Source organism: Syngnathoides biaculeatus, chromosome 2 (assembly GCF_019802595.1).
Source record: "Syngnathoides biaculeatus isolate LvHL_M chromosome 2, ASM1980259v1, whole genome shotgun sequence".
NCBI classification, from domain to species: Eukaryota; Metazoa; Chordata; class Actinopteri; order Syngnathiformes; family Syngnathidae; genus Syngnathoides; species Syngnathoides biaculeatus.
In genome coordinates this window covers 21498982-21520136 of record NC_084641.1, presented here as the reverse complement: position 1 = coordinate 21520136, position 21155 = coordinate 21498982, and the positions used below count along the sequence as shown (strand labels likewise).

Here is a 21155-nt window from a genome sequence, read left to right as displayed (position 1 = left end):
CTAAAAAAAAAAAAAAAAAAAAAAAAAGGCAAACAGGCATGGAGGTCGGCGGAGTTAAGAATGTCCTCCATTGGCTCTTAAAGGTGATTGGCTGGTCAACAAGCTCAAGGATTTGAACGATTACAGTCTTCGGGTGGCCTAAAAAATTAAGGTTGGGAACACAATCAACCAGGTGGACAACACGATGAGGGAAAGGGAATGGGGGAAAAAAAACAAACAAAAAAAAACATCAGCCTGACAAGTACTAACCTGTTCTGCATTTTGTGTTCAAATAAGACGCAAGTACAAAGAACTGAAACAGAAATCTGAAGGCCAAACAGCTAAAATGAACAAATATAATCTACCCGTTAATCTCTTTTCCATCACGATGGTCCTCATTTGAGGTGCGGCTGAGCTGGACCTTATCCCAGCTGACTTGGGGCAAGAGGCAGGATACACCCGGGACTGGTCACCAGCCAATCACAGGGCACACGCAGACAAACAACCATTCACACTGACTTGATCATCTACGGACGAGAACCAGAATTAGGTACAAATCTTTTACCGTTCCGATTGAATTCACTCCCGTTAAAGATCTTCGGTCAACGTGATCTATTCCGATCGATGATGTGCACTATTTTGAATCAGAGCAGCCCTGCATGACCCGCACTTTGTCGTGAATATCGTATCATTTATCGAGAGGGACATCCGTCGTCTATTTAAGCACAGCAGTTGGGATGACTTTTATTAAAACAACATCTTGATCAAATCCAGTTCCATGGAGTTAAAAAGATCTCCACTGCCTAAGAACTCTGGTCGGAAGGCCTTTTTTACGCGTGTAAACGATGACGTCACCGCATATTTACGTCAAGACAGAGCAAGCCTCTCAAGCTCCTTTCCGATTCACGTTTTACAGATGAAACTTCAATTCTTATGGGTTTTGGCGAAAGGAATCTTCCACCCACTTGAAAATTAATGATAGTTTACTTGGATTTGGTCGGTTTATTCCAACTGTTCGTATGGAGCATTTTCACTCAGTTTGGGCTTCTAAACCAATTAGAATTGGAATAGAAGGCTCCATTTAAAATCCACTAATTCAGAAACTCCAATGAATCTAATGTATCTTTTTTGAAAGGGAGGAAAAAACTGTAGTAATCGGAGAAAACACACAAATGCAACACAGGAAGGCCAGGGCTGAGATTCCATTGGCAAACATCACAACTGTGAGGCAGGCGTGCTAACCGCTAAACCACAATGCTGCCCATAGTGAATAATACCCATTCTAAATTTAAATACTATAATGCTAGTATTGTACTACATTAATACTTCGTGTCTTGGGGTACTTTCAGCTACAGTACGCATTGTCATGACATTCATTATAGCCTCATTAAGCTACGGTAGCGCTGGTGGGTCTTCTCTTGTAAATACAACTTTAGTCCACTGGTTGGAGACAGTGAGTCAGTGCAGTGTAAGGCAGAATTCTTCAGTTTCAGCTCAACGAAGTAAGAAACTTCTTCATTTGAGACATGCTGTCCTCTTGATTCAAACACGGAAATATGAAGGACTACTTCATCCGGATCGACTAAACAAGTTCTGTACCATTTATAAAGAGTATAAAAAGTGTGTCAGATGCCAATGGGCCATCACCTACAAGCAGTGGTCAATTCCAGTTCTAAAACATGAAAAAGAAGCATCTTGCTCAAATTGATCAAAGAATCATATAAGGACTTCCCACAAGTAGAGTGGGCAGAGGTTGTGTAACGTGGTTAGACTTAATGCTCTCTGGCCTTATCAACCAATTGTTGAAGGTTTTGTGAGAGTTCCTCTGGTTTGGATTTGTCTTTCACATAAGATCATGAAGGGACTGACTAAAAAGGAAGATGGGAATGTGAAAAAGGGGAAATGCAAAAGAGGGTGGATGGGACAGAGGTGGACTTGAGGTGTCTTGGCCACTCTGTCAAGTCTTGGCAGTCATGGCATAGATTTGGGGTAAGGGCAGCATCATCCATAGGGATATGAAATGGTTGGAAGGGAAGCGTGACACACAGTGCTGGACTAGGACTCCGAAGAGCTCCGTGAGTTGCTGTGAAAGAGTGATTTGTAGATGTTGGAGGAGAGGAATCGTGGGTAGGAGTCCCTGTGCATCAGTGTGTAGATCTGCAACTGGGCGTCCTCGAAAGTTTGAGGTGTCGGTTCCTCCATCTTCCTGTTGATCACCTCCCGTACGCGAGCGTCCAGACTCACCTGGAAAGAAATTCAACAAGCTCGGTCAGGAGAAACGCTTCCTCAACTTGGTCACCTCGAGTCAACACTCGCACAGCAGCAATACTTTTTTTTCAAAATTGAGGCGGCAAGTAGCTCATCCGTAAGGGTCACGTTTCAAACCCCAGTGGACAGAAAGAAATTGCAACAAGCTGTCGGGCTGATGCGGATTAATGAACACAATGGATTCAGGTTTCCCCTTGCCCAGATGCGGATCACCGGGGCCCCCCACTAGAGCCAGGCCTGGAGGTGGGGCTCGAAGGCGAGCGCCTGGTGGCCGGGCCGTGAGGCCCCAAAGGGGAATGTGGATCCCCCTTCCTATAGGCTCACCACCTGTGGGAGGGGCCATAAGGGTTGGGTGCTATAAGACAGCTCCTCCAGAAGTTACTTTATCCATTCCAAAACCAGTCTTGATGTCATATTCCGATAGGAACATCCAATTGTGTTCCGTCATGTACCTGGAGCTCATCCCTGACTTTATAGGATTTTTCCATTATTCTGACATTTTGCCGATCAAATAAGTGCTTTCAAACCCTTTTTTCTAGGAAAGAGAATTGACCAGCTGCAGTCAATCACAAACCAGAAGTTAGAGAAGAGAGAATTTGTTTACTGTAAATTATATTGATTTGACCCCAAACTAAAGTTAACTCAATTATTGTAGGTAGGTTTGTTTCACGTACCTGTATTTGACATAACTATTCCATTCTCTTCCTTTCGGCTTGTCCCATTAGGGGTCGCCAAAGCGTGTCATCTTTTTCCATCTAAGCCTATCTCGTGCATCTTGATCTCTAACACCCACAGTCATCATGTCCTCCCTCACCACATCCATCAACCTTTTCTTTGGTCTTCCTCTCGCTCTTTTGCCTGGCATGTAATAGTGCGATGGCTGCTCACTGCTGATGGACGTCACTTTTGACACACACACCTACACACGCACACATACTCATACACACACACACACACACACACACACACACACACACAAACTGTGAGTCTAGCTATGACTCACAGGTACTTTAAGGTTTCATGTTGTGGTTTTGGCATGAATAATCTCCCGTAGGTGCGTGAATGCATCCATTTACCATTCACACATTCAGATACACACACCTCCTCCAGTCAGGAGATATTTATAGATGCGTGCGTGCACGTTCACACACACATCCACACAAATACAAACACACAGTTACAGGCAATCAATGTGGTGCCTTCTGTGAGATTTTATATGGCGCCTCCCTCAATCAATTTGCATAAGCTTACAACAACAATGAATCCCGATAATTTTTAACGTTGCCTTTAATTTAGAACATGCCCATGTCCATTTTCTAAGCTGCATAGCCGCACAACATGCCACACAAATTGAAATGATAAAATAGCTCCTTCTTTTCACTGTGTTACTGTATCGTGAATGCTAAACAAATCATGCAAGTAAGTTGCCGGTGCGACATCTAATTGGACAAACCAAAAGTAGCGACAACTTGATCCCTGGTGATCTAATGCTAATTTGAGCTGCCCCATCATTGGGGATTTCCATTTACTGCTAGCGTGATGCTGGCCATATCTAAAACAGTCCTGTGGGTTTTGTTTTGAAATTCTGCGTTGCGTGTTTAGTTTTAAAGTAAACTAAACTGTGGGTGTAGTAAATCGTTTGAAGCACGCTCAGGGAGGCTGTGTTTGTGGGTGTATGTGTTTCAGTCACTTGTATTGTAAGGGTGTTAAAAATACACCTATAATATAATATTAAAAATATAATAAACTAATCTATTGTTGTTCCATATGCCAATATCTTTATACCTTTCTATTATTTTGTCACTTTGTGACATTTAAAATGTGAGAAAATGAATATGACTGATTCTTTTTTTTTTCCCACCTGATCCCGATCAGATGAAAATCACGTGATCGACCCTCATATTTCATCACTTTATCGAATCAGCACATCCCTAAAAAAGCCAGAGGGCCATGATAACAACTACAGTACTGCTTTCCATGCCCGTACACACATGGATAGGCACACACACGTACACGCAGGCACACTAGAGACACTTACAGGAACAGTATTGTTTCGGGTTACTCATTTGGAGACACTTGTGGAACAGTGACTTGAATAAAATTGATCATCTTTCAGGATTTCGTTTAATTGCTGTGCACTGATGTTCCCATCCAGAGGTGGAGAGGAATGGACGTATCTTAGTATATTGGCAAAATGAGTCGCTCACCTGCCATGACTCATGAATTTAAAGGAATAGTTCACTGAACAATGAAAAGCCTTAATCTGGTTATGTCATGTACCTGGAAAATTTTAGGTTAATCCGATATCATTTTGTGGCGTTATTTTCAGGAATTATGAATTTTCATGGCCGCCGCCATTTTGGAAAATGACTTAAAAAATAGGAAGTGATGGCTCCTGTGCCCCTCCTGAGTGCAAACACAATCATGGATAGCGCTGATTTCTAGGATTTATTCTCATCTGCTGAAGAAATAGCGGCATCGGTTGATAGGGGAGACGGCAGAATACGTCCATACAGATTTGAACCTGTAGCTGTAAAAAATGGTGAATATTTGAATGTATTTTCAGACTGAAATGAAGCAGAGTCTGACTCGCTAACTAACCACAGGTGCAGAATGGTGGACAACTGATTGTGTGGAACAATAATTATGGAAACTTTTGACAAAGGTCACTCAAAGAAAAAAACATGAGTACCGAAGTTTTTAAGGGAGGCTTCTGCTGTGTGTTTAAATTCACAGATGGGGAGTATGCCAAAGCATTCGTACTCCAAGTTGCCAATCAATATTTTGCCAACTTCGCATAAAGACAATATAATCAAACGAATAAAAGACACGCCTTTGTCGGCAAGAACTGTTCTCCATCGTACTATCATGATGGCAAATCAAATTGAATTATGGTAACGATGAACGGATGGAAGTCCCAATGCCTGCACAACGTATGAAAGCACAAGAAGTGGCATTAATGTTAAGAAGTACTTTTGTCATCATTGGTTAGCAACATCATAACAATGTTATTTAAAAGAATTCAGAGACTTATTGTACTATAAAAGTCTTGGTCTTGAATACATCCGCAAATACACCTGTACAAATGTCGTACGGCTCAGGGTGACCACACTGTGCTAGCCACTGGGTCCTTAAATGTTTCTTTTTCTTACTGGGCAGACCATGCCACCAAGCCATCCTCGGATTATTTCGATCCGAATTATGGCAAAATTTTGCGATACCGTAGGGCATTTTCACGTGCCCGATGGTGGTGGTACTGCATGTGATTACACTACAAATCGGCTATGATTTCTTTGTTTACGCACATCCGCGCAAGAAGGTCATGTGGGTTGCCAAAATGGCGGCGCCCAAGAAAATTCGTAATTGCCGATAAAAACACCATTAAATGATATCGGATTAACCTCAAATTTTTAAGGTAAAGTACATATGACATAACCTATCAGATTAAGGCTTTTCATTGTTCAGCGGACTATTCCTCTCAGTGACATCCCATCTTTAATCCATAGGGTTTACTCCACACTTCTAACATCGTAAACCCTTCTGGAAAAGGATTCCACCAAGTTTAGGGAATTTAGGATCATTTTTACACAAGTGCATTTGTGAGGTTACATACTGATGTTGGGGGAGAAAGCCTGACTCTCTGCTTGAATTCATCCAATTGTTCTATCGGTTTGAAGATGAATTGACCCCTCCGTACAGGGCACTTAACCACGCCTCCTGAAGTGACGTCACGCCACGTGCGCTCACGTAAGACAAACAGTAAAAATGGCAAATACAATACAATACATTCTGAACTGAGACAGACTCTATGCTTCTGATTTCATTCAAATCAACGATATATTATAGATTCTAAATACAATACATTCTTAACTGAGAGAGACGCCATGCTTCTGATTTCATTCAATCATTCACAGGTAGCAATGTTACGCTAGCAGAGAACGTCTCATTCATTTATACGAGACGTGTATTAAAAATCAAATTTAGGGCATATCTTCGTGCAAACACCGTCTGGTTAAGCTTCTGGCCGCGAGCCAGCAAGAAATCAATACGTTTGTGCAGTCCGATCATCGCTAAATATTGCTCAACAAAGAAGAAGTGTGTCAATCGTTCATACGCAGCAGTCTTATGCTAGCGAAGAACTTTGAATTCATTTATACGAGACATGTATTGAAAATCAAATATAGGGCATACCTTCGTGCAAACATATCTGTTCCGGTTGATATTAGATGGATTTAGTTGATGATGCGGTCTTCCACAAAGTTTGATCCATCGAAGGCATTTTTCGTACTGGGTCTTCGGTTTTGGAAAGGGTACGAATCGAACTCCACCAACTAGCCTTTCAGGATACCTGTCGTCACTATTACAAAGTCCGTGACTACACCTCTTAACCATATTTTTTGTTAAATAACCCAAATACGCGATAAAACGCTAACTAAACCTATACTGGACCATTCAATATTGTCAGAGAAAATGGCGGGAGCAAAAACGGGCTTTGGTCTATGCAGATCTCTGGCCTCTGATTGGTCAGTGACGCGGATTGCGCAATATCCACGGAGGGGTCAATTAGTGCAGGGCAGTCAAGTCCATCCACATCAAACTCTTTCATCCTCGTCTAACCTTGATTTGTGCACTGATGTTGGCACAGAATGCGGCAATCTCCAAAGTGTTCTCACAAAGTTGGAAATGTCTCAAATATTAGCCCATTAGCTCCAGCGAAAGAAACTCTGAATGCTTCAGCATACGAACATTTTTTAAAATTCCATGCTTTCAACTTTTCAAAGTTTGGAGCTGGCCCCATCCTCTTCCAACATGCCTGTGCACCAATGCACAAAACAAGGCCCAGAGAGAGACGGATGACAGTCTGGTGTGGATGAACTTGACTATCCTGCATGAATTCCTGACCTCAATCTGACGGAAGACTTTTGGGATTCATTAGAACGGAGACTGAAAGGCAGGCCTTCTCATCGAACATAATTGTGTGAGCGCAGAAACGGGCTTCTGAAAGAATGGGCAAGAATTCCCTACACACACTCCTGAAGCTTGTGGAAAGCCTTCTCAGATAAGTTAAAGCTGCTGTAGCGTAAAAGCGTGGGCCAACCTCATATTGAAGCCTGTGGATTTGGAATGGGATATCACTTAAGTTCTTACAGCAAGACAGTAAGTTAAAGCAGGTGAGCGAATACTTTTGGCAACATGATGTAGGTATGTCAGTTTTGTGCAATCATATTAAAACCACTTGAGTTTGTAATTGTTATCAAAACTGCATCAACAAAGTGCTGTGTAAAAGCTGTTCGTGCTTATGTACATGCATCCATCATCCATCCATTTTCCGTACCGCTTATCCCCACTCGGATTGCGGCTGTGCTGGACCTAGAAGATAGCTGGAACTTATCTGAGCTCTATTTGGGTGAGAGGCAGGGTACACCCTGAACTAGTCGCTAGACAATCGAAGGGCACATACAGTACACACAAACAAGCATTTGGAGTCACATTCACACCAACGGGCAATCTAGAGTCGTCAATCAACCTACCACGCATGTTTTTCAAATGTGGTAGAAAAAAATGAGAGAAAACCCACGCAGGCACGGGGAGAACTTCAAACTTCACAGAGGTGAGGCTGTGATTTGAACTCTGGTATGCAGAACTGTGAAGCATATGTGCTAACCAGTCTTCTACACTGCTGCCGCTTATGCACGTGTGATGTTAATTTATTTATTGGAAATACATTTAGAAACAAACTCCCTCATGTTGTCATTTTAGATAGTTATATGTCAAACGGAGAAAAAAAAATGATGACCCCATTTTTGGAATAAGGTAATAAAAATATAATATGAATAAAATAAAGCACTAACAATACTTTCTGGATTCATGGTACTATTACATTGTCTTACACTTCTGAAAAATGTATTTTACTCTTGGATGAACATCACATACAGGTCTTGGTAAACAAAAGAATCTTCAATTCATCTACTGTGCACATTATGTATTATTGTAATCATACCGTCGTTAACTACAATTCCTCAACAAATATGATCATAAAGACAGTTGACTGTTTTTGGACTTAGCAAGGAAATTTGTGTAATAATTACTGTATGTTTCGCCAACTTTCCTACCTCTTTTGGGGACAGTATGGAAATGTAGTCCTCGTAGATGGATCGCACTTTCTCCTCAATGATGTTCTTGTTCATTTCCTGTTTGAGATCTTCACAGGCCAGCCAGAACAGCATGTTCTCCTCACTGTATTCTGTGCGCAAAAACTCACGAAAAACATTGCGACCTGCCGGGTTCCTCATCAGCTTGTCGAAAGATTGAGACCAGAGCTGCATTTCCTCTACTGAGGGTTTGGTGCTGGTCAGGAAAAAAAAAGACAGGAAAAACACTTGGTTACCCACTTTTTGAATAGCTAACAACCATTTTTGGGGTCAGCCGACTACTGTCGTGTGAAGGGGACTATGAAGTATTTGTATCTGCCTGTTTGTTGGTTGGAATACTACTTCCTGCTTTGTGGAGGATGAAGAACAGACAGACAGTAATATAATAATAATTCCATTAATAGGGAGTCAAATGGTTAAATTAAATTCCAGTATCTGTGACTTGATCCAGAATGAGACCAAAAAGTATTTGTCCTATTTCTTGGCCCACACACAAGCCCTCTATAAAGTTACTATGAACTAGTGTTTTATAGTATACTGGTACCAAAGAAGTACTGTCGTAACTCGTTGGTGAAAACGACATCATCAAATGTTTTTTCCAAAAGTACTTGTCACGCCCATGGCCTGGTAACTGCCGTGGGTGCCGCTTCCTGTTCAGGCCAGTTCGTTCTGTCATAAGCCAGCAGCACAGGGGCGGACCCAAATGCAGAACTCCGAGGCAAGGGTATGATCTTAAGAGTGGGTTTTATTCCAGAAGGAGATCTAACACAAAAAGGCAGTCCAAAACTAGTGAAAGTACAAAAACGCTAGGCAACAGGCAAGAACCAAAAACGTGCACAAGGTCCGATGACTATGAGGTAAACTAAGAAACATAGGGTTAGGGTTAGACAAGACAAGACGTGGTCAAACTAACGAGCCACAGTCTCGCTGCAACAAAGGATTCCTCTACACTAAACTTGTGACTTACGCACAGTAGCGAAGTACCAAAGGATGCGGTAAAGCATATGCAACAAACTGGCCAATGCCAGTGACACATTCACCACTCAAGTGCTTGGTCCATTAGTGTCCAAAATGCAACACAGCTGTGACAGCTGTCAGCGGTGTCACCGCCCAGGGCAGTGGCCAGGCCACGCCCCTTCACAGGAAGTGCCGCCCATGGCGGTGGCCAGGCCATGGCTGTGACAAGTACTTTTGGAGAAAAAAAAAAGCATTTCATGATGTTGTTTGCACTAGCGAGTTACGACAGTACTTTTTTGGTCCCAGTATACCATAAAACACTTTCACAGTAACTTTACAGAGGGCTTGTGTGTGGGCCAAGAAAGAAGACAAATGAATAAAATGACAACACTTTATAAAAATAACTATATAGTGGGTAGTTTTTGGCCTGTGTCCAGGACAGAAGTATAACAAAGTGATGTGTCAACCAATTGTTGTACCATCCTGATGCATGGACTCTAACCTGAAATTATTTTGCATACATCCGTAGCCGACAGGCACCGCAAAGCCTGTCTGCAAGGATTGACAGAAAGCTATCTGGCATACCAAATTATGAAACAAATTCAAAGAGCGACAGGTTAAAATATGACATACTGCAGATTTCCTTGCATGTCAAACAAATGAATTTTTTTATGATAGGCAATTTTGTTCCCAACTGGATTTATTTCTGGAATTAATAAAGATTCTTTGTCGGTTGATAGGTGTATACTGGGTATACAGTATATATATTAGCCCTGTTTGGAAAAAATATAACTATTGTCTATCAATTTGTACCACACATTACATATCATATCGGAATGAAAAGCACAACTTTTTAAAAATCGCTAGGTATCTGAATACACGTGATTTTTTTCCCCCCCTTATACTGATGTATAAAGCTATCACCTTTAGATGATATTGTAGGCACACAAATGGGTATTACAGTATACATTAGAAATTCCATTAATTGTTACCATGAACATAATTTTCTAAAATGGGATGCCAGGAAGGGGCGCAAAAATGTAATGGAATATTTCTTGTCCTATGCATAACCCATCTAAAAAAAAAAGTCTGCATTAGTGTTCGTGCACCATATTAGCATGTTTAGCGTGGACTCACCAAGCTTCACAGTTTGGAATGGTTTCCATCTTGTTGTCCTGTGATATCCTCTTCCTCGTACGTCGCCTCCTCTCATCTTCATTCCTGATGTTAAGACTGACATGATAAGACGGCTTTCAGACAGGAAACAGCCACACTCACTCACACACACACACACAAATCCACTGATGACAGAACTTTTAACACACAACCACACACACGGCTGTTACTACACCATGCACCGGCATCCCCATCTACAGTTGTTTCAACAACAGTGTGTGTGAGAGAAATATCTCCAGTAAAAAAAAAAAAAAAAAAAAAAAAAAAAAACACTAAGTGAAAGCAACACAATTCTGAATCGTTGAAAGCAATGTTTCCCAATTATTATTTTTACATCAAGTACCACCTCGTTAAATATTTTCCTCTGCATGTACTACCATCATGACCAATTTTACATTATTATTTTTTCCCCTTTTGTAACCACTGATTTATTTGTATTTATTTACTAAAATAAAACAATACTGTAGTAGAACTATGTTAATAAAAAAAGACTGATAATTAAAAACTATACTGAATACTATTGTAAAGGGTTTGAGCTAGGGTAACAAAATAGTCTCAAAACCGATTAGTCGGTATTTTAAGGCTTTGTCGCAATAAACGATAGCAAACACAGCAGTGTCTGTATTAAAGTTTCTGCACTGTAAAAGCACTCTGAATGCAACATGTTTACTCTTCGTGCAACAAATATAATCACAGACAATGTATATTTAAACAACATATACTTACAGTAGCTCTAGTTTAGCTACTGAAAATCACCCGCTTTGAAATATCCTATTGCTTTGCTAGCAAAAGTTAGGACAGCTCATGGGAGTGATATATCTTCAAATAACAAATATTCACACACGTTTTAATACCACATAGTGTACAGACAAGTAATAGAACAACGCACAAGACTTACATGCTTGCTATTCTGTGAAAAATTGTTATATTAATAATGTTAAAGCACAGCTTTCTTTTTTTCCTCTGTTCTTTTTGTCTTAATGTGTATTGCCTTGTGTACACCACAGTGCCCTTAAGAGGCCAAGGGCCACACAGTAGAAATGTTAGGTATTTATTTTCTTCATTGTTCGTTATTATGTTATTATTCATCTGGCTGTCGGGGATCTCAACTGTCTGCCCGCTCTGGTCCCTCTACATCTTCTGTTCTGTGCCCAAATGAGTACTGATGCACTGCAATCATGTAGAACCACACAAACACTTGTAAGAGGTATTACCGCAATTTCCGGCCTATAAGCCTCGACTTTTTTCCCCACGCTTTCAACCCTGCGGTTTATGCGATGATGTACCTAATTTGTGCATTTTTTCCTAACGGCCGCAAGGGGGCACTCGAGCGGAAAAGGTAAGAGTGAGACCGGTGGAATATATGTGCCGAGGAAGTGACTTTTACCGGTTCGGCCCTGTTAGCGCGTCTCAGTGATTTTTACCGGTATGATTTTTTTTTAAACTGGCTCTGTTAGCGTGGCGCGACCGTTCGCTTTAGCAAGGCGGCGCTAGCGTTAAACTTTCTGTGTTTCGTCTTTCATTGTAAATATTTCGTGTTTCAATGTGGGCACTTGCGGCCTTTACACAGCTGCGGCATATGTCTGTATCAAATGGTATTTCCTTTACAAATGTACTGGGTAAGGCTTATAACCAGGTGCACTTTGTAGGCCAGAAATTACAGTACTCTAATATATCATTATTTTACATTCTTTTGATTTATGTTTAATACTAAGTTTTGAAAATCAGTGAATAATCGTATTTATTAATCTTGATTTCAAAGATCAAAATAATTGTGATTTTTATTTTTTCAATAATCGCCGAGCCCTACATAAATATTAAACGCAAATGTTTAAACTCAAGTTAAATACAACTGAACTGTACTTGGGAACGGATTCTTGTGTACAACTAGAGGGATCCTGCCTTGCCACTCTTTGGGAGTCACTGAGCTAAAAATAAAAACAAAAAATAAAGCTCATTATAATTTTAGTCAGCCCATGTGTGTACATTTCTCGTTTCCTACCATGAGCAGCTACAACAGCAGCACCAGCAGAAGCAGCAAGCGCTAGGTCGCTGGGAATTTTTGGTTGTGTTGAGGCTTTGTCCCACTGGCTCGCTCAGCGGAGAGCTTTCACCGCGACCCACTCCCATGGCCAGCTCACCCTCTCCCTCGGCCGGAATCGGACCTGTGTACTAGAGAAACAGGCATGTTGTCATACATTTGGACTTTTCATGAATATCCAGCGTATCACAATGTGTAGTATTGATTAAATTAGGAATCAAAATGAATTTACAGGAATAAACAACTGCAAAGTTACAGGTTAGTCAACAATAAGGTATTTAATTGTCACTAATTTTTAAATCTGGCTGTAGAACATTGTTTAAAATAACAAGGCTTTTCCCACTAAACTTGTATGGGATGGGACCATGTCTCTACAAATGTTTTACTTTTTGTTTTAGTGATTAAAAAGTGGTGGGGGATGGGGACACACCTGGAATCGTGGCCTCAACTCTAACAATATGAATAACGTTGTGTAGGGTAAAATAGCAGAAATCTTATTTGTCCGAGACTTGAAGAAATTGTGAGGAAGAGGGAGATGTTGAGAAGAGGAAGTGAGAAAAAGAGTGTGATGCATCATGTGATTGAGTGGTGATCACACACGCGAACACGCGCACTCAGAAACACAAAAATGTTCAAGGTTTTTCTGCTTGTTTGACTCTTTTGTTTCAGTGTGCGTTCCGGCTTTGCAGTCAGTTACAGGAGATAATGACGAGAAAGTGTACTTAAGATCCATTTCCCAAATCCAAAGCTAAATACGCATAAATAGCTTTAAACAACATAAAAAAAAAGAACTAAACTCCTTTTCTGTGTCCACATCTTGCAGTGTGACCAAATATGTGTGCGTGTAACAGGATTTTGTTTTGCAAATTAATCTGATTAAGTGGGATTACATTACACTTTGTAATCACAGCTTTAAATATACACTCGTTCACATAAAAATTGTCAGCTCAACTTCAGCGCTGTCGGGACTCCTTTTAAAACTGATTGACACAAGGAGTTGCTGCCATGTGATCGTCTTCCTATCACAGCCTCGCGATCATTTCACATTGCTGACATGACATCATCACAGAGATGCAACACAAAACGGAATTGCTGAGCTACTCATGACATAGTCAGGCATCCCTTTAGTGCAGGGGTCACCGACCCATTCTTGGATACTGATTAATGTGAAGGGCTACACCAATTTCATATTTAATACAATTACCTGTCACACTCACAATTACCAATTAACGTTGAATGTTTTGGGGATGTGGAAGGAAACCTGAGTGCCTGGAGAAAACCCACACAGCCATGAGGAGAACATGCAAACTCCACACAGGCGGGGCCGGAATTTAACCCATGTCCTCAGAACTGTGAGGCCAACGCTTTACAGCTGCTCCACCGTGCTGCCGCAATCATTATTATTTCATTATCCAAGCCCCTTATCCTCACAAGGGGTTACGGGAAAGCTGGAGTCTATCCCAGCTAGCTTCGGGCGAAAGGCGGACTAGGTTGGATGGGAACCATGAGTGCACAGCTATGATAGCGATCAGATTCAAGTCTGAGCTCTGATACATATATACATACATCCTTGGGCAGTTTACTATATTCCTCCTTGGAGCACCTCTCGAAAAATATGAGGTTGGATGGGAAGGATGAGTGCACAGCTATGATAGCAATCAGATTCAAGTCTGAGCTTTGACACATATATACATACATCCTTGGGCAGTTTAGAATATTCCTCCTTGGAGCACCTCTCAAAAAATATGAGGTTGGATAGGAAGCAATCATGCACAGCTATGATAGCAATCAGATTCAAGTCTGAGCTCTGACATTCAAGGACATTCAGTTTACCTGAAGCCACTCCTTGGACCACTTGACTGTGTGCTATGTGTTCATTGTTCCACTACAATATGCATGCTAAATTATCGCTGCAGTCAAGAGTGTAGTCAAGAGCACTCAGGAGCAGGTTTTAATCCAGGATGTCTCCTTACATTGCTGCATTCATCTTTCCCTCATGCATGACAAGTCTTCCAGTTTCTGCATCTGGAAAAGTTCTCCACCGCACGATGCTGCAACCATGTTTTTATTGTAAAGATGGGATTGATGGTGATTAGGTTTGCCTGACATGCTCCAAAAAAATGACATTCACACCAAATAGTTCCATCTTTATTTCATCAGGCCAACCAATTTTTTTTTTCTGTAATGGTCTGAGAGTCCTTCAGTTCCCTTCAGGCAAACTTCAGGCAGGTTGCCCTTTGCCTTTTATTATAAGAAGTGGCTTTGGTCTGTCCACCCTAATCCAAGAGACCTGATTAGTGGATTACTATAGAAATGTTTGTCTTTTAGCAGGGGTCTACTTTTTTCACAGAGGAACAGCGGAACACTGACAGAGTGACCAGGAGGTTGTTGGTCACCCCTCTGACAAAGAACCTTCTTCCCCAATTGCTTATTTTTGACTGTGGCCAGCTCTAGAAGGACCCATCATTGGAGGATATCTCTAACGGTGTGTGTGTGTGTGTGTGTGTGTGTGCAGATGTTTGTACGAAGGTCATTCATAGCTCATGTGTGTCTATTTGTTTTTTGAGATGATCATTTTTTTTAATGATTTTTGATGATTGTTTTCAATTATTTTTTTCCTCCTTACAGCATTAGACACAAACACACATGTGCTGACACACGAGCACATACCCGGTAGGCCTTAAGTAATGAAAACTTCATTTTAAATATCAATCTGACATAACCACTTGATTTGCAACCAGTTTCTGTGCACCAATGTGTCTCAATGAATGTGAAGAACAGGGGTTGTCATTATCACGTTGCAACACCGCGACAAAGTAGGAAGGAAACAGATTAATGTTGTGTTGAATGGCCATTAGACAAGTCACTAGAGATGTGATAACGTCCAGTCACATTAAAATGGAATACCCTAGAGTGGGTCATGAGATGCTGACCTATGGCTTGACATTCACCTTAGAATTTGTACGTTTTGCTGAAGCTACGAGTGTTAGTTTGAAACGCCAAAGCCAAGCTACAGTTGTAATCCTGTCTGAAAAAAATTCACACTATATCGCCACAATTCAGTAGTCTTAACTATTTTTAAAAATGATCTTCAAAAATATATGATGTATTTCGAAACAAAATCATGAACCGACGTTACCAAGGTTTTAATTACAATTTGAAAAATCTGTCTGCTGTCAGAAGGTAAAAAAGGATTCATGCATCACACAAGGATAACATTTCAACGGCTTTCTTGACCCTCCAAAGCTACCTTCAAGTGGTTCAAATCCCATTTGGCGTGGAGGAATTTGAGCAAAAACCTGCCCAAACATGTTGAAAATTCTGCTTTGCCCCCACCTCACACCCATGTTCTCTTTTTACATGTACGCACACATGCGTGCTGAAAATGATCTTTCTGCAACATAAATGTATAGTTATTAACTAGTATTTATTACATAAAATATCTAAAACACTAAAACACCCCCACCAGTACAGCTATAGTAGCCCAACAGTACGAGAACATGATAACAGCAAGGCAAAAATGTTTTCTACATTGTGTTTTACGTACATCAAAATGTCAAAATGATTCCCGTTTACACAGAAATACAGGATTGGTGAAACCACTGTTGCCAGGTAAGTAGTTGCGATGTTGCTTTGTAAACACTGCACACCATGCATATTGAGTATGGGTGTTCTTGACACCTGTTTTCAAATGTACAGTGTACGTTTAAACAACCATGACAGCTTATATACACAGCCCTTTAAGTACTGCGACCCTCCAGCAGCGTAAGGCCCAAGCATGCCGTGTGTCAGCTGGTCCAAAAAAAATGTTTCGGTTTCATTTCTTATTGTTATTGTGGAAATACAAAAACACGTGGAATTAAAGTCGAAATGGTACATCATTGTAATACATGGGCAAATGTGATGAAAGAAAATCTTAAAATTAAAGCAAACTTGGCAGCTAGTCAGTCTCAGTGGCTGAGTCACTTTTCTGGTTGAAAAAAAAATTAAATAAAATAAAAATACCATGTTTAATTGCTTTTAAAAATAATAGGGGAAAAAAGTCTACATCACACAGGAGACGATTTTTGCCGTGCAGTGCTTTGCACTGCACATACTGTATCTCAGCACGGATGCAACACAAAGAACAAGCCCTCAAACAGAGCAGGAATTAATCCGTTGTGGACCAAAGTCAGATCCTAAAACCTGAATGTTATCCAAACATTGAACAGGAATACTCACCAAAGAGAAGATGAGGAAACGTGGACAATGCAACCAATGCTCTCCCCACAAAATCTCTGCAGTTGTCGCCAAACTACAAATATTCCAACAGTCAACATGTCTTCGTTGAGCAAAGGAGGAAGGGAGGCGTGAAAGGCGTTGAGAGATCACAGACAGGAAACCGAGTCTAGGGTGGGAGGTGTATGGAGGATGGCGCTGATTGTGACACTTCTTGGTTTAACTGTGAAACTTGATGAATCAGCCATGGCATCTGCACTTCGACAAACCCGAGCACCTTCCAGTCTCAACTTGTTTCCCGCTTTTTTGAAATCTCTCCAAGCCAACTGGAGATGCACTCACGCTCCAGGCGTCACAATCAGGGCTTGAAAAGCTACGACAAGTGGTCCAATATTGCCCAACTCACCACAGGACTGATGTATTTTTTGTTTTGTTTGCAGGTAGGTTGACAAGAACTGGGTCCGATAGGTAATAATATGGCTTCATAATGTGGCGCCACATTGTAAGGCACCAATAAACAGAGAAGAGAAATAAAGTTTATATGACAAGTGTTATGGCGCTTGAAGCTTAAGTGTAGGATTTTGAGTACAGAACGGTGGCTTCCTACAACTGTCTGGGTCTATTTAAAATGACAGGTACAGTAAAACCAAGACTGAACATTGCCGTGATAAACAAAAAAACAGCAAGCTATTGGTACCTTCACTACAAATGTTTACAACTCCCTTTATACAGTAGTTTAAACCAGAAATATTACACGCGCTTTGACTTCGAATACTTCAACACAAGGCTACAACAAAGATCGATAAAAGTGTTGGCAATGGATTTCATTCTCCATTTGTTGTGTACAGCAATTATTATGGTCACCCAGAGGCAGCTCTCATCGTAATGACATACTGTATTTGTGTCGCCAAACTAAAAATATGGATGACGTCAGCAATGCTGGTTAATGTTTGGATCTGAAAGGTCAAATGTCGTCAAACGGATGATTTTTGGTATATTATTAATGAAAAACCCACAGCCAATATGGTCCCATGTGTTTTTTCACCACAAAACATGATTTTGATGTATACAGCTTTTTGTAACTTCCACCATGAAAATCCTCTTGAGGGATTTGTTTTCGAGAAGTAGGAAATGACGTACAGGACAGGGGCGCCCCCTCGTGGACTCGTTTTTTTCCATTAGTTTTACCTCCGGGAAGGTAGCTCGTTGTTCCTTCGTGTTAGCCAAAATGCCGGCTCATTGCATTGCTGGACATTGCTTGAACACTCAGGAGAATGGAATTACCCTTCATAAGTTTGAAAGAGACCCTGTTCGTTGTGAAAAATGGATTGGATGGGTGCAGAGGACGAGAGCTTCGTGGGTTCCAAATAACAGGTAGGTGTGTATACAGCTCAAAAAAAAAAAAAAAATAGTTTGGGGCGGACCACGTAATCGGTCTCTCTCATAACGGAGTAAAAGATCCGCGTATGAAATGTGTTGTATGTGTGCATACAGCTACTAAAAAAAAAAAAAATAGTTTGGGGCGGACCACGTAATCGGTCTCTCTCACAACGTAACAAAAGATCCGCGTATAAAATGTGTCTATGTGCGCGTTGCCCAGCCAACAATGTCTCGATAGTGTTCATCGAGTACTGCGGCGACTTTGAATATACCCATAAAAGCAACATAGCTAGGCTCAACCTCCTCCTAATATTCCACCACGGGCGCCGAAACTCAGCCACACCGGCTGGGGCGCCGCGTTCGGCGGTCACAGCTTCTGCGAAGGCTGCGCGTCGGGCTTTGGGACGAGGGCGGCTATGAAGAACCCAGCCGAGAATGCGTTACTCAGTCAGGTGCGCGCATAAAGCGCCCCGGCTCGACTGTGACTAAAGCAGCACCGCTCGGCTCTGTCATAAGCCACACCGGCCGTCTGCGAGTGGATCGGACGGGATGCGGTTTGGTCGTGATGGCATATCATCTGAATATGGCTCGAAACAATAGTGTAATATTGGCCTGAGGGCTGGAAACAATAGTGTAATATTGCCCCGGTAACTTCACTCGGTTGTGTGGTGTTGTCCTTTTTGAAAACAGCTTCGGTGTCAGAAGGGGCGTCGGAAAAATGTGAATATCTCTGTTGTTCGGCTTCCGTAGTAGCAGGCACTGCGCGTTTTCAACGGCAGAAGCGACGATGACGTCAAGGACAGAGGACGCGACTAATATGGCAACCACTTGGATGTCGAGGGACAGTCAATTGCGCAACTTTGTGCATGGATGACGCGCTCTCCACTCACTTTTTTTTCCTATAGACAAAGTGAATACTGTTATATGTATTTTTCATTACAATATTTATTTTAGAATGTTTATAGGGATGACACCCGCGCTTTAAGTCCCTCTTTACCACAACGGACCAATTCAAAAGTCCGTATCACTACAGACACTGCACCAATCCACCTGTCACTCTCCCGTTCCATTCTTTCCTCACTCGTGAACAAGATATATTAACACCTCCACTTTAGGCATGATCTTATGCCCAACCCCGAGAGGGCACGCCACACGAGGACCAAAGTCTCAGATTTGGAGGTGCTGAGTCTCATACCAGCCACTTCACACTCAGCTGTGAAGCGCTCGAGTGTGCGTTGGAGATCACGGCTTGATGAAACCAACAGAACGACATCCTTTGCAAAGAGCAGAGATGCAATGCTGAGGCCACTGTCTATGTCTCGGCTGCGCCAAGAAATTCTATCCACAAAAGACAAACTCTGACACCGGTTGAAAAAGGGACCAAACAGCCTGTATCGGGGGGTTCAGTACCCCATACTCCCGAAGAACCCTCCACAGAACTCGAGGGACACAGTCAAATGCCTTCTCCAAGTCCACAAAACTCATGTAGACTGGTTGGGTCAACTCCTATGCACCCTCGAGGCTCCTACTTAATGTGAGATTCGATTTCCCACTGGACACTCCTCTCCAGCACCCCTGAATAGACCTTACCAGGGAGATTGAGGAGTGTGATCCCCCTGTTGTTGGAACACACCCTATGGTACCCCTTCTTAAAAATGGGGGACCACCACTCCAGTCTGCCTGATGTCCACGCGATGTTGCAGACGTGTGTCAAACAGGACAGCACCACAGCATCCAGAGCCCTGAGGAGCTCCGGGCGAATCTCATCAATCCCCGGGGCCCTGCCACCTAGAACCGTTTTAACCATATCGGTGACCTCAACCTCTGATATAGAAGAAACTGCCTCAGAGAACCCAGGCTCTGCTTCCTCATGCGAAGTTGTGTTGGTGGAATTGAGGAGGTCTTTGAAGTATTCTCCCCACCGACTCACAACATCCCAAGTTGAGGTCAGCAGTGCCCCATCCTCACTATAGAGTGTTGACGGTGCCCTTAGACACCAGACGGTGGACCAGAATTTCCTCAATGCCGTTTTAAAGTCGTTCTCCATGGCCTAAACAAACTCCTCCCACGTCCGGGTTTTGGCCTCAGCATACCACCAAAGCTTAAAAAAAAAAGTTGAGGTTTGATAACAGTGACAGTTTACGCCTGAAACAAATTGAATAACTTCACATCATTGTAAATAAAGATTTGTTTATAAAATGATAACATTAGCACAACAATGTTCGTGTGTCCCATCACTAAGGCTCCTTTTCCTGCCCACATCCGTGTGTCTGTGGGTTCTGGTTATCTGTGTGATGTAATGCATGCAACCTATACACACAGTAGAGTGGAAACTAATTTCCTCTCAACGATTAAAATTTGGTTAGCAATTTTAAAAATGGACTTAGGTTCAGTTGAACTAATTAAGTTTCACTCAATCAGATGTAGCCTGAATTTATGTCGTTCTGCCATTATAAAACACCACTGGTATTGCTTTTCAACCATTAGGCTTGTGATAAGATTTGAAACTGTGTCCAAACGTTTAGTATGAATGGAAGCTTATACACATGGTGCTAAACAACGCAAATTAAGCGCATAGAAAGAGAGAAAATGTTTACCAGCATGTCCGTCATGTCGGGAGGGCGGCCGTTGGGTAAGGGTGTGAGTCGTCAGCGTTGTTAGCAGGCTGGCCACATGCATGTCATCCTCCCTTCACACCCACAAGATCACATGCGTGGACAAGCATGTATTAGTGCAAATGGTCATGGAAGTGTAAAAATATACAGAAATGAATGCGACAAGATCATTAGATCACAAGAGTGGTACACAAAATGCAGCAAAAATACACACACACACACACACACACACGCACACACACAAAAACACACTGAGAAAGGATATACTAAAATCATCGTTGACAACTGCATATTTTACACTAAAGATTTACATTCAATTCATTAAGGATACAAATACATTGTCCATTGTTAAAAGAAAGTCAAAAACTA

General features: G+C 41.7%; 1 protein-coding gene across 11 annotated transcripts in view; it reads right to left on the bottom strand.

Annotated features, from left to right (window-relative positions):
- The window catches only part of LOC133511630 (regulator of G-protein signaling 17-like), a 50358-nt gene that overhangs the window by 13375 nt on the left and 15828 nt on the right, over positions 1-21155 (bottom strand). For 2 of the 11 annotated variants that reach the window (XM_061840533.1, XM_061840552.1), the window contains exons 2-4: positions 12535-12704; positions 10494-10589; positions 8361-8595 (exon numbers count right to left, since the gene is read on the bottom strand). In XM_061840533.1, coding sequence (XP_061696517.1) covers positions 8361-8595; positions 10494-10589; positions 12535-12704 — 501 coding nt within the window. Of the gene's footprint in view, position 1; positions 2224-2921; positions 3167-8360; positions 8596-10493; positions 10590-12534; positions 12705-16794; positions 17253-20768; positions 20861-21155 lie in introns of those variants that run through there. The other 9 variants (XM_061840532.1, XM_061840544.1, XR_009797997.1 and 6 more) reach the window with 9 other exon arrangements.